We start from the raw sequence: 13,303 nt of genomic DNA on the forward strand, positions 1-13,303 counted from the left end.
GCTCTGTCAAATAGAACTTTCCACAGTGATGAAATGTTCTGTACCTGTGCTAGTATGGCAGCCACTAGCCCCCTGTGGCTATTGGGCATTTATTTATTTATTTAAATACTTTTAAATATTTAAATACTTTGTTGCGTACAGTGGCGTCACAGCTCACAGCAACCTCCAGCTCTTGCTCTTAGGCAATTCTCTTGCCTCAGCCTCCCAAGTAGCTGGGTCTATAGGCGCCCGCCACAACACCTGGCTATTTTTTGTTGCAGTTGTCATTGTTTAGGAGGGCTGGGCCAGGATCAAACCCGCCACCCCAGGTGCATGTGGCTGGTGCCCTTAACCACTGAGCTATGGGCGTCAAGCCTGTAGATGTCATTGTTGTTTGGCAGGCCCGGGCCGGGCTGGGTTCGAACCCGCCAGCCCCTGTATATATGGCCGGTGCTCTAACCACTGAGCACAGGTCCCGAGCCAAGAGATTGAATTTTAAATCTAATTCAAATTAATTTATTAAAAGTTTAAAGAGCTACATGTGGCTAGTGGCTGTCTCGTTAGTGTAGCTCTAGAGAGATTTCCAGGTTGCTGGTTTAGACAGCTGATGAGGTTCATGAGGACAGTAGTATCCACAGTGGGACTTATTTTACCTGTGTTGAGTCTGAGGGCTTTGGACTAGCTGCCCCCAGCCTGACCTACCCCTGGGCACATTGCTCCATGCTGCCTGCTGCTGTGACAACCCAGGATGCAATACAGCAGGCCCTACACTACAAACTTCTATCCACCTGAGCATGGCAGACAGGCTGGGCTTCAAAGAAGGCAACCAGGTTGCTGCCTCCACTCCAGGGCAAAGGCTCTATAGCACAAACAATTTGATGCCTTATAAGCGGGGAGAGGAAGCTGCAAGCGCTTCCTCCCAGCTACGTGAAAGGGGAGACTTCTATGCAATCCCTTTGCTCCTCCTTTTCATGTTGGCCTAGCTAGGGTATAGAGGCAACACCAGTGGTCAACGTTCCTATGGAAAAGTCAAACTTACTCCATTTTCATCTTTCCTTTAGCCCCAAAAGATCACTTTAGTATATTGGGGGAAATATATTTTTGATGAGACTCTCAAGACCTCCTAGGGGCCCCCTTCTAACCCAGGCCTGACTCTGTCCTCCCCAGATGCTGCTGGAAAAACTGAATGGCACAGTGCCCTGCCTACTGGATACCAGCACCATCCCTGCTGAGGAGCTGACCATGAGCCGCTCACGCTCAGCAGCCAACCCTGGCCTGAGCGAGAACCTGACCACCAGCAACCCCCGGCCCTCCAATGGCGACTCACCTTCCCACCCTTACCACCGAACCTTCTCTCCCCATTTCCACCATTTTGTGGAGCAGTGCCTTCAGCGCAACCCTGATGCAAGGTATCCCTGCTGGCCTGGAGCTGAACTTTGGGGAACACAGGGGGAGCATTGGAGTTAGGGCCAGGATTGGAAGGATATACCTCTTGAAGATTCTGTAAGAGTCTGGGGTCACAGAAGGAATCTGGACTCCCATAGCCAGTGGGACCAGCACCTGAGTGTGCTAAGAAGCCAGCCTGAGGAGCTCTGGCTGTTCTTCCATGGTGAGCTAAGGGAAGAAGTAGAGGGCCTTTGAGGATAAAGGTTAAGCAAGCAGGACTTGGGACTCTGGGCACAGTGGTCATGCTGGTCTCTCTTCCCCCTTCTCTCCAGGCCAAGTGCCAGCACTCTCCTGAACCACTCTTTCTTTAAGCAGGTATAGTTGCATGTTCCCTCGGTTGCTTTTTCTTGCCTTTGGTTCTAATTACCCACAATCCCTTGGGTCTTTAGGTATTCTAAAGCTTGGGGGTATTCTAGCTTGGGGGTCTTTAGGTATTCTCCCCTCTTTTCCTTTGAATTAGGAAAATACCATGTTTCTGAAGCCCCTCAAAGGTACTGCTCCTTCCTCTTATGGAGTCATTGGCTCTGACAGCCCATCTGTCACCGGGCCATGGTTCCTTGCCCCATGGTGTCCTGGGGCCCAGAGCAACAGGATCCATTACCAAACTCTCTCTCCTGTCTCAGATCAAACGACGTGCCTCAGAGGCTTTGCCTGAATTACTTCGTCCTGTCAACCCCATCACCAATTTTGAGGGCAGCCAGTCTCAGGATCACAGTGGAATCTTTGGCCTGGTTACAAACCTGGAAGAGCTGGAGGTGGACGACTGGGAGTTCTGAGCCTCTGTAGACTGTGCACATTCTCTAGCCTGGGACATGGGGCCTCCAGGAGGCCCTGTCTGAGGGCTGATCACATTCCCACCCTCCTGGGTGCAGATTGGGTAGAAAGAACATTCTGCCAGGAAAGTTGGTTGCTGACTGATTGGGAAAGAAATTCCTAGAGAGACTTTTCTTCACTGGTCTAAGGCTTTTGAGACACAAAGGAATTGCAACAACCAGGAACCAGGTGGGGTCCAAAAGCTGATAGTCCTGTGAGGTTGAGCTCAGGTGAGCTTCTCAGAAGGAAGAGGTGCTGCTCTGGCCCTGAAGTCCAAGCCCAGAGTCTGACTCACTGACTCAGAGAACCGTCAGCTCCTCTTCCCAATGCTTGCTTTCCTTCCAGCCTAATTCCTTTCTTTTCCTATGTTTCTATATCCTACAGGTCCACAAATGGGCAAGTAATAAGTGACCTTCCTCCCTCCCTCTCAGACCCCTCCCTAATAATTGAAGGGAAGAGTATTTCTGCCCCGTTAAGCATAGGTTAAGGCTGGGGCAATCCACCCTTACCATTCTTCTCACTTGGGCCCTGCCACCTAAAACCTTCCCAGGGTTCATCTGTGTAGCTCTTTCTTTCCCACCAAGAATCCATCTTAATGCCTCCTCTTAGTGGCCTGGGCACTTTCTTAAGGGCCATGTCATCTTGTCTAGCCTGAGGATTTAAGTCCTTATGCTATTAGTTTCATTATCAGAACAAATTAAAATTTTTAGAGAATCTATTAGAGAATTGGCATGTTGTGTTTGCATCAGTGCAGGGACTACAGACCTGCTTCCTGGTGTTAGTGTTAACAAAGATGGGTATGGTCTCAGGTGAGAGGCAGAGTGGTTCTGCTGTCCAAAGGCAGGTCCACAAGTGTTTGTGGAAGCACAGCAATGTCCTCCTTCATTACATTGACCAGTTTATTTTAAAAACCATAATAGATTTGTCTATTAAGGCTCTAAAATTTCCAGACTTAATTTTAGCCTGTGGCCATCAAATCACTTAGGAGCTGGAAAGGTCTAAAAGGTACTAGAGACCAGCCCCTAGGGGTCGACACAGAAGATGCTCACTTCTGGCTGGAAAGGAGATGATAGGTTTTGTTTTGTAACTTGACTTGGGGTGTCTCCTTACCCTGGGTACCAATATCCAAAGAGCAAGTAACCTAAGAACCAGCCGTCCTGGCTGACTGCACGACGGGGAATGTGAGTGGGGGTAGGATTCCTACCTGGGTATTCCCCTTGGTGCTTCCCAGGCTGAGCCTGGCACTTTTCCCCATGCCAGTTCCTCGAGGAAGGGCCCTTCTTTAGCTCAGGCACTTCAGTGTCCCCCTCCCCTGAAGCCACTCTGAACCATCAAACACCCTTACTTTCCCTTTCCTCAGAAATTTTAACCCCAGTTTAGAAAAGAAAAAGACAAATCCTCTTCCCTTGGGCTATGGTAGGAGCTGAAGTGAAGGGGATGACACTAACCATGAGGTAGGGATAGGGCCTGAGGACACAATTATTTCCAGCCCCCAGCTTGCATTTTTGTCTTTTTTCTCATGTTCCGTTTTCTTAACACTGGCTTACTGTTATCAGTTTTCTTTCCTTCTGGGACTACCTTCTTCACCTGCTATCAGCTCATCCTCCATGCCCAATGGGCTGATTCAGCAGTGGCCACCTGCTGGGCCCAGAGGGACAGGGCCTCAATGGAGGCCTGCCAAGCCAGCCCTTGCAGCTGGCTAGCCCTGCTCCCTGTGGGTGCCCCCCAGGGCTTTGTCTTTCTTGCATCAAACAACCCCCTTCAAGAATCTGTTCACAGAGGCAGAACTTTCCCCAGAAAGATACTCTTCCAGGTTTTTTTTTTTTTTTTCTGAGACAGAGTCTCATTATGTCGCCCTCAGTAGAGTGCCATGGCATGACAATTCACAGCAACCTCAAACTCTTGGGCTTAAGCAAGTCTCTTGCCTTAGCCTCCCAAGTAGCTGGGACTACAGGCACCTGCCACAAAACCTGGCTATTTTTTTCTTTCTTTTGTTTGAACGCCTGGCTATTTTGTTGTTGTTGTTGTTGCAGTTGTCATTGTTGATTTTAGCTGGCCGAGAGCCGGATTTGAACTCACCAGCCTTGGTGTATGTGGCCGGTGCCCATTCTCTTCCAGTTTTTGAGGGTTCTGACATACACCCCACCGTGGGGTCTGAAGCCCACAGGGCAGGCAAAACACAGGTCTTCCTCTAGACAACAGGAGGCTGGAGGAGAAAAGTGAAGCTGGCCAGTAGGCACGTGGCACCATACAGAAAACGGCTGGGGGCTGAGGAGCTTGCTGTCTGCTGCTCCCTGCCAGCCAGCAGGCGGGAGCTGTTCTGTTTCCTGACAAGTGTGTGGGCTGCACTCTGGAGCTATGGGTTCTATTCCTGCCACAGTGTGGGAACACACTATGTTTAGGACTGTGCTTCCCAAAAAACAGCTTCCAGCTCGATTTCAGGCAGAGCCAAGCAGCCCCTGGTGCCCAGAAAGGCTATAGAGGTTGCAAGTTGAGTGAGTGTCACCTGCTTCCCGCGAGCCTCAGACCTCTCTGCAGTGGGCTGCATGAAGGGACAGGGTGTAGCTGTGCTGCGCAAGCTTTGGTACTTGGAACTTCAAATCTATAGGACTCAGCTCCCCAGTGCTAAATGAGGTTGGCTTGTTGGAAGAATGGAAATCACTTCCCTGAGGGCGTGCTCTTGACTTACAGGGCATCCGTGGCCCCAGGTATCAGGGGATTACTCATCCCACAAAACCCGGCCATAGAAACGTTTAAGGATATCAGGCTTTGGGAGGGGTGGGTGCTCTGGGAATAACAAGGGCAGCAGCTCCTGCGGCCCCCTTGTCTTCAGAGTCGCAAAAAGCTGAGGTGTGGTGACCCACTGGAACCCGGTGGCTGGACAGCTCCACTGCCATTAGGTGGCCAAACTCGAAGCTTCGCGGCCCAGTTTAGCGGGACCGCGTGCCCAGCCGCAGCTGCCATCTTCCTCCGTGGGCCGCGCGGGGGCGGCCCCTGGCGGCGGGAGGACTCCGTGGCCGGAGGAGTAGAGGGGCCAGGCTGGGGTGACCCCAGGTGTGGCTTAGTGGTCGCCCCAGCAGAGTATCTGAGGCTGCAGGCTCACACAGTGCCAGGTGGGTACCAGGACCGCTGAGACCTGCGCACGAGGGTCAACCAGGGTAAACTGAGGCAGTGAAAGATTCAGGCACAGCTGGGGTTATCCCCTTCCGCCGGGTGGCGCAGGCATGTCCTGTCCCGCGACCACAGCAGTCTCAACCAGAACTTGTCCCCGCCCCGAGAGATGCGGTGCCATGCCCTCATGCTCCTGTCCCCAACACCGTCGCTTCCCCACTCGCGGTTGCCCGGGAACCTGGAGTCGTCAGGAGCTGGCAGACGGGCGGCGGATTCCCGGAGGCCTTCGAGCTCGAAGCCCGGAGGCGGTGCGGGGCTGGGAGCGCGGGGTCGGGGCAGGGGGCAGACAAAGGCGGGGACGGCTAGCGAGGGAGAGACAAAGCACAGAGGGGGGTCGGCGGCGGCAGCGGGGCCCCGGAGGCGGCTCCGGGCGCGGCGGAGCCAATGGGCGGGCGCGGGGCGGGGGCCGGCGGGGGCGGTGCCGCGATAAGGCGGCGGCGGCGGCTGCCTCTCGGGGACCACTGGCAGAGGCGGTGTCTTGCGCCCGCGCTCTCCTCGCAGTCGAGGCGTTCCCCGGAGACCGACCCCCGCCGCGCGGCCCAGGCTGGGGCCCGGTGAGACCCGCGGGCGGGCCCAGGGGAGCCTGTACCGGTTCCCGAACTGCGGGCGTCGTGGTAGGGGGGCAAGGGCCGCCTCCCCCGCCGCCCTCAGGGTCTGGATGCTCTGCGACTCCGTGCTTCGCGCTCACCCGCGGCCCCCGAGGCTTGAGTCTTCCCTTCCGGGCCGGCCTCTGGCAGGGGCAGGACCAAGTCCCGCTTGCCGGGCCCACGGGATCCTGGGGCCGGGATCTGGTCCGCGCGGGGCAGGGGGTCGAGAAGCAGGACCCTCTGGGCGGTGGATCGGCCAAGCAGGGCTGGGCGGGGCCGGCGGCCGGGCGGGCAGGCGCTGTCCAGGGGCTACGCAGCGAGCTGGGTGCCCGCGTTCTCAGCGTGGGGCGGCTCTGGGCCGGGGTCAGGCTGGGTTTCTGTCGCTGCCCCGCCCGGCCCCGCCCTCTCCTGACCTCCTTTCACCCCTGGCGGGTCCCCGCGCGCCGGGCGCACACGGCGGCCATGCGGGATCCTCTAGCCCCAGCCCCTCGGCCCTGTGCTTTGTTCCTTCACCGTATACAGTTCCACTCAGGACCCCTGCTCCTCGGGGAGCAGCGTGGGGGTGGGGGTGAGGGGCGGAAGTGGCAAGACCTAGAGCAACAGGAAATGACTTAGGGAAAGTCCCAACCGCAGCCCCCTAGCCCCCTGCTGTAAACACCCCCCACCCTGCAGACTGGGGAAGGGCCTGTGGGGCCCTCCCGACCGACTTCCCCTTGCAGAACCCAGCGGGTGCCGCATCTGCACTCGGGCCCTTCACCATCTCCAACGAGCCATGTTCCCGGCTGCAGGAACCGCCCAAGCCACCCCCTCTCATGTAGGTGACCAGCCGGTGGGAGGGGCTCCCGGGCAGGTGCCTGGCCTGGGGGCGAAGGGCGAGAGCAGCGTGTTGGCCTGCCATTCTTTGCCCCTCTTGAGTGCCACTGGGAACTGGGGTGGCGAGCAAAGCCATGGTGGGGCATGGTCTGACTGCTCCTCTCTCTCAGGAAGCCAAAGGTGGCGGTGGCGGCAGCACTGTGCAGCGCTCCAAGGTAGGGCCCTCAGGGTGGGCGTGGGAGGAAGGGTGGGCGCTGGGCAGGGCCCTGGCTGAGTGTCCCGGCACAGTCCTTCAGCCTGCGGGCCCAGGTGAAGGAGACCTGTGCCGCCTGCCAGAAGACTGTGTACCCCATGGAGCGGCTTGTGGCAGACAAACTCATCTTCCACAACACCTGCTTCTGCTGCAAGCACTGTCACACCAAGCTCAGGTGCGCCCCTGCCTCACCTGCCCCTGCCCCTGCCCACCAGCCCCGCGGTCCTGACGGGGTGTTTTGCTTCTGCAGCCTGGGCAGCTACGCGGCGCTGCACGGGGAGTTTTATTGCAAACCCCACTTTCAGCAGCTGTTTAAGAGCAAAGGCAATTACGATGAAGGGTTCGGCCGCAAGCAGCACAAGGAGCTCTGGGCTCACAAGGAGGTGGACCCTGGCACCAAGACGGCTTGAGACCCCTTTGACATTCCGTTTCCTCGGCAGGCCGGGGCGGGCAGGGGGCTGGGTGGGAAGGAGGCTGGGTCTGGGCTTGGGCTGGGGCGGGTTGGGGAGGGGCGCGGCTTGCTCAGGCAGAGGGTCTCGGGGCAGGGCCCCGCTCCAGGACTCCTTCCTTCTCCCCCAGGGTTGGCGGTTTGGAACCAGGATTGGGGTTTGTTCACCTCCCTGCTTCCTGCAGCTTTCCACCCCAGCTTCCCTATCTAGGTGCCTTTTCTCCAGCAAGGAGTCAGCATGCCCCCCTCAGGGTCCCAAGCTCCCTCACTGCCACCCTGGTGGGGCCATATGTGGCCCCCTTGTATCCCCATCTACCTCTGCCCTTAGCCTGGTCCTGAGCCACAGAGACAGGGAGCAAAGAGGGTGCCACCTGTTGGGCCTCATGAATGCTGCTGCAGCTTATGGGGGAGGGGATGGGGAAGTGGAGCCACCCTGCCCCGGCAAAGCAGGGCCTGTCCCAGCGGGGCTTGGGACCATCTTGAACCACGGGCATCCATGAAAAGCAGAAGTAAAGCACCCACCAGGCTGAGTGCCCCAGAGACTGGCAGCAGGGCTGGCCATGGCCCTCGGCTTCCCTGTTTCTGCCCATCTGTTGTGATCAACCCCATTTTAAACATGTTTAAACAGTTGCTGACTCTGTATTTTGTGCCTGCTGGGGGGCTTTGTGGTAGGAAGGATGCAGACTTACCATGGGGGTGGGAAGCAGGGATAGGGCTAGCCTGGAGTACCTCTGGCCTTACTGGGGGAATGGGCATCAGGGAAATAACTTCCCTAAGAAAAGGGGGTATAACACCCCAGTGTGAGATTGAGAGCAGAAGGGCTGGTGGTTGGTAGGCAATAGCACTTGAACATGTGGGGTGCAAGCCATAATCCTCCCGCTGAGCCACTGTCAGAGCCTCCTTTCCTCTCATTGCTTGCCTTCTGCTGTGGAAATCAGCCAGGAATGGTAGGAGCCAGCAGACCCAGCAAGTGCTGCTGAAGGTTTCAGTGTTACTCTCCTTGTCCCCCCTCATCCCTGTGCTCTTTCCCTTCCTTATCTTCCCCTTGTCTTTTCAAGCTCTGGGGAATGGACCAGCCACAGCTACTGTCCTAGGTAGTCCCAGGAGAAACTGTTCACCTGTTCCTCTGAAAACCTAGGCACAGTGATGATAATTTGCCCATATAACTGCCCAAGTTCCTAAGTGACCTCATACTCATGGAACAGGGTAGGCAGCTGGGCCACTGTGCTATGTTGAGGTTGGCGCTGCTCCTTGAGGAAGCAGGGATGGTACCCCAAGCCTAGTCCTGGAGTGTGAGGAGAGCTGTTCAGAGCAGGCCCAACTTCCTGCTCCACAGGTTTCAGATGTGGACAAGAAAAGCCCCTGCTTGCTCAGAGTTAAGCAACAATAGCGGGTAGACTAGAGGGAGATACCAGAGAGGTGGCTCCTGCAGGCACCTGACCCCTGCCCTGCAAGGGTGGGACTAAAGGGAGTCCTGTTCTGGGCCAGGACACAGCCAATGGTGATGCTTGGGGGGGTGGGGGTGGAGGCGGGGGGTGGAGGAGGAGGTGGAGAAAGGAGGGAACCACCTCTGGGCTAATGGTGATACCCAGCCAAGTCACCCCAGGACCACTCTTCTTGGGGTCATTTGAAGTTCCCTTCTGCTTTGAAGGGCCCAGCTTGTGGCCAGGCAACATACTCAGACCCTCCAAGGCAAGGACCCACCTTCACCGTCCCCCTCTCCAAAAGCACTGCCACAGGACCCCACTGGTATAAATGATCCCTTTTATTGTAAGTAATGCACGACACTGGCCTGGCTTTGCACTGCAAGCCCTCGGTCAAGATATAGTCAAATAACTATGGCTGCAGGTTCTTCTGCATGATCCACAATTCAGACATAAACAGAGCTGGGGCAGGCAGAGCAGGAGGGCAGCAGAGTGTGGACTATCCCCAGCCCTGGCCTCTCCATGCGGCTGGCCAAGGCACACACCCCATGGAATGAAAAAAATGATGACATGGCCCCGTCCCACAGCAAGCCACGGGCTGCTAGGAAACTGCCGTTCAGAACCTTTGGGCCCATGTCGTCCTAGAGCCCCACAATTTTCATCTGGATTAGTTAATAAAAAAAATAATAAATTAAAATTATACAACAGCTTGGTCCTGAGGATGCTAAGCTAGCATGTCCACAGTTTTTGGCACAATAAAATCAGGGTCTTTTTTGGTTTTTTGGAGTGCAGGATTTGTTGGCTTATTTTCAAATTCATTTTTAAAACACGTTCCCTGTGAGGTAAGACCCCAGGGGGTGGGACTCTGTGAGAACCTGAACCTGGGACATACACAGCTACAGAGTCAGCCGGCACCACTCTGCATCCTCTTGGGGGACAGGGTTGGGGGCTGGGAGTGAGGGCCAAGAAGAGTGTACAGCCAGCAGGATGGGGGTGTGGAGAGGCTGAGCTGCCACAGCAGCTTTGGTCGAGATGAGAGGCTGCGCCCCACCCTGGGCTAGGGGCGAGGTGGAGACAGGAGCATGTGCTCACTGTCTTCAGAGGGGTAGTGTGGAGTGGAGTGGCCCTGACAGGCCTTGGAAAAGGGATGGAAACAGAGGGGCCCAGGCCCAACTGGCACCATGCGACACACATTTCTGCAAAACCAGCTGCTTTCATTTTCTCTTCTCTTTTGAGGCGTCCATCACCTGTAACAGTCTAGAATTGATATATATATAAAAACCATCAAATATGATCTGAGATATAAATTAACAAGTACAAGGCCTCACATTACATGATGTGAAAAGGCTAAAAACAGCGATAGAAACTACATTCATAAAAGTGCATCGTCAACATACAACGAAGGCTTTGGCTTGTTCTGTGCCCATGGGGATGCAGGCACGGCTGGCAGGGCTGCCTGGTGCTCACCCCCAGCTCCCTGGAGATGCCCATCCCTGGGCACTGGCTTTTTTTTTTTTTCCCTTTAATGACAACTCCCAAGGAAACTGGGTGTTGAGAGGGAGGAGCTTGAGCAATAGGCACATTTTGGAGGGGAGGGGCCGGAAGAAAGGACCAGCGCCCAGGCTGAGGTAAATATGGCCAACTCTAAGCTGCTTGGAGATGCTGTTTCCCAGACCCCTGCAGCCATTCTTCCCTCAAGGGAGGAGCAAGAATGGAAAGAGGCTGAGACCTCCTGAGGGTGTGCAAGGCGGGCTAAGGAAGAACAGAGCTGGCGGTTTTGGACACAGTTGGTGGCAGCACATGGGCTTTCCCTTCTATCAGATGGAGGGGGCTCTGGCCTGGTAGGTCATGACTCAGGCAGCCTGAGACACCTCCCAGCCTCTGAGCTCAGGATACCAGCCCGGCCAGATGACCTCACTTGTGTTGTCCACCTTCCCTTCCATTCTACTGGGGGACTGACGATGGGCCAGGAGCACAAAGGCCATTATCCTCAGCTCTTCCCAGGCCAGCCCAGGCCCAAGCCCACAGCAGGGGTACTCAGAGCCCAGAGGGCACGAAATCTCCAGTTTAGAAACTGGGTATAGCATAAGAGTGACTCCAACTTGTAAAACAGAGACAATTGCATTGACAAAATTGGGTCCCCCCCAATAGTGGGTACAATTCCACATCTCAGGCCCCTTGCTTATGGGGGCAGGGTCATGGGGACAGGCAGGACAGGCTCCTCCTTCCCTGAATAAGGCAGCATGACATTTGCTCCATTCATCTTTGGTAATGGACAGAACAGGCAGAGGTGACCTGGAGCTGTAGAGGGGTCAGCTTGGGCCTCTGCCTGCCATTGCTTGGGGGATGCTGAGTTTTACTTCAGGCTTTGAGTGACTTCATCTAGCCTGAGACACCCTGGTGGTCTCTAGACATTGGAGGAGAAACAAAATAACACTCTGAGTGAAAATAACACTATTCATACCCTGGCATAAGTCTTGTGGTCCCAGACCCTCTGGCATCGGTGCAGATTGCAGTGTCAGGACACAACCGGAGGTTGGGGCCCATAGCCGCTGAGCACACTGTTCATGGCTCCTTCCCTCCGTGCAGAGCTCATGATGCTGGGAGCTCTTGGTCTGGCAGGCTGGGGACCCCCAGTCCTTGAGGCTATAGCCACCCCAACCTAGCTCTAAGCCCAGTGGCAGAAGATGCACAGACAAACGCTGGCAGGGCTGCAGCTCCATGGCCCATAGCCTTGACTGGAGAAGCAGCAACTTGCTGAGCCCCACAGCAGCCCCTTGCTTATATGGTGAAGGGCGGCCAGCAAGAGTGTGGCCTTGAGAGCTCAGTACACGAGCTGTGCAAAGTGGTGTGTAAGCAGCTCCTCAGCTGAAGGTCTCTGACGAGCCTCCACAAAAATCCGTCTCAGGAAGTCCCGGCCTTGTTCAGAGATGTGGGAAGGCAGCTGAGGATTGGTGGGCTGGGTAGCAATCTTGAAAATGGCAGCCATAGCTTCATATTCTGCCCAAGGTGGTTTCTCTGTCAGCATCTCTACCACAGTACAGCCCAGGCTCCTGAGACAGAGACGCCCACGTCACCCCTTGGCCAGCCTGGGGCTCCCAGCTGTCCTGCCCTCACTGTGAAAGGAGAGCCTTTCTCAAAAAACACTAAACCTCAGGAAGGGCCAAGCTGAGGGTTGGGGTCCCTTGGATGCCCAAGGCCAGAAAAGGCTCCAAAGCACTCTCAGCCCCTTGTCCACATGGCTTCATCAACCTACACATTCCCACCCACTTGGGTCATTCTTGAGGCTGGGGAAAAGAGAACCACTAAGCACCTGACAGAACAGCTCCAAGATAACCATATTAATTTCTATTGCTGCTGTCACAAATTACCACAGAGTTAGGAATAAAAACAACACAAATTTATCACCTTATAGTTATGAAAGTCAGAAGTCTAAAATTAGTCTTGTGGGTCTAAAGTCAAAATGTTAGGGATGGTTCCTTTTGGATGTTCTGAAGGAAGAATTTGTTTCCTTGCTGTTTCTAGTTCCTAGAGTCACGGGCATTCCTTGGCTCGTAGCCCCCTCCCTGTATCACTGCAGCCTGCTGCTTTCATTGCCACACATCCTGCTACCCATTCCAATCTTCTGCCCCCTTTAATAAGCACCCTTATGAATATATTGGGCCCACCTGGATAATCCAGAATAATCTAAGCACCTCAAAATCCTTAACTTTACATCTGCAAAGGCCTTTCTGCCATATAAGATATAACGTTTACAGGTTCCAAGGATTAGGATGTGGACATCTTTAGAGAACCATTAATCCGCCCACTACAATATTTTCCAAAGGGAGAAGCTTTCACAATTTCTGGGCCCTTGAGGATAGACATAAAGTTAGGTAAGGCAAATGCAACCCATCTGTGCACTGGGAGGAAAGGCAGAAGTTGCTCTTGTTTTAGAGATGGATCCAGACTTCAGAGCGGATCCTACATTTTTTTTTTTTTTTTTGAGACAGTTTCATTCTGCTGCCCAGGCTAGAATGCTATGGCATCAGTCTAGCTCACAGCAACCTCAAACTCCTGGGGCTCAGGTGATCCCCCTGCCTCAGCCTCCCAAGAAGCTAGGACTACAGGCGTCCACCACAAGGCTCAGCTATTTTTTTTAAGACAGTCTTGCTTGAGGTTGTTGTGAGCTATGGTGCCATGCTACTCTACCAAGGGCAACAAAGTGAGACTCTGTCTCAAAAATAAATAAATAAATAAATAGCCGGGCATGGTGGTATATGCCTGTAGTCCCAGCTACTTGGGAGGCTGAGGCAGAGAATCATTAAGCCTAGGAATTTAAGGTTACAGTGAGCTATAATAGTGCCACTGCACTCTAGCCTGGGCCCTC

The 13,303-nt window shown here is 54.8% G+C and overlaps 3 protein-coding genes across 7 annotated transcripts in view; 2 read left to right on the forward strand and 1 right to left on the reverse strand.

Annotated features, from left to right (window-relative positions):
* STRADA (STE20-related kinase adaptor alpha) overlaps nucleotides 1–3,030 on the forward strand; it is a 35,449-nt gene extending 32,419 nt beyond the window's left edge. For 2 of the 4 annotated variants that reach the window (XM_003786206.1, XM_023511061.1), the window contains 3 exons: nucleotides 1,147–1,388; nucleotides 1,698–1,740; nucleotides 2,049–2,964. In XM_003786206.1, coding sequence (XP_003786254.1) covers nucleotides 1,147–1,388; nucleotides 1,698–1,740; nucleotides 2,049–2,201 — 438 coding nt within the window. In that variant the 3' untranslated portion in view covers nucleotides 2,202–2,964. Of the gene's footprint in view, nucleotides 1–1,146; nucleotides 1,389–1,697; nucleotides 1,741–2,048 lie in introns of all 4 variants that reach the window. The other 2 variants (XM_023511060.1, XM_003786204.2) reach the window with 1 other exon arrangement.
* A 2,802-nt stretch (nucleotides 3,031–5,832) lies between these two features.
* Nucleotides 5,833–8,130, forward strand: LIMD2 (LIM domain containing 2). Of its 2 annotated transcripts, XM_012803035.2 has the most exons (5): nucleotides 5,833–5,963; nucleotides 6,716–6,810; nucleotides 6,980–7,024; nucleotides 7,098–7,237; nucleotides 7,313–8,130. In XM_012803035.2, the coding sequence occupies exons 2-5, from the start codon at nucleotides 6,769–6,771 to the stop codon at nucleotides 7,470–7,472; spliced, it is 387 nt and encodes a 128-aa protein (XP_012658489.1). In that variant the 5' UTR covers nucleotides 5,833–5,963; nucleotides 6,716–6,768; the 3' UTR covers nucleotides 7,473–8,130. The 2 variants fall into 2 exon arrangements, with proteins under 2 accessions (XP_012658489.1, XP_023366830.1); XM_023511062.1 differs by having other exon boundaries at nucleotides 5,848–6,810.
* Nucleotides 8,131–9,257: 1,127 nt separating this feature from the next.
* Nucleotides 9,258–13,303, reverse strand: part of MAP3K3 (mitogen-activated protein kinase kinase kinase 3) — an 80,061-nt gene continuing 76,015 nt past the window's right edge. The window contains exon 16 of the mRNA XM_023511221.1: nucleotides 9,258–11,987. Coding sequence (XP_023366989.1) covers nucleotides 11,759–11,987 — 229 coding nt within the window. The 3' untranslated portion in view covers nucleotides 9,258–11,758. The remainder of the gene's footprint in view (nucleotides 11,988–13,303) is intronic.

This window comes from Otolemur garnettii, unplaced genomic scaffold, assembly GCF_000181295.1.
Source record: "Otolemur garnettii isolate 467f Iridium unplaced genomic scaffold, OtoGar3 scaffold00018, whole genome shotgun sequence".
NCBI lineage: Eukaryota > Metazoa > Chordata > Mammalia > Primates > Galagidae > Otolemur > Otolemur garnettii.

Bases quoted from the DNA above. Each gene is read 5' to 3' on its own strand.
- LIMD2 (XM_012803035.2), top strand. From the start codon at position 6,769: ATGTTCCCGGCTGCAGGAACCGCCCAAGCCACCCCCTCTCAT. The intron at 6,811-6,979 runs GTAGGTGACCAG...CCTCTCTCTCAG, and splicing joins CCCAAGCCACCCCCTCTCAT to GAAGCCAAAGGTGGCGGTGG. The intron at 7,025-7,097 runs GTAGGGCCCTCA...GTCCCGGCACAG, and splicing joins GCACTGTGCAGCGCTCCAAG to TCCTTCAGCCTGCGGGCCCA.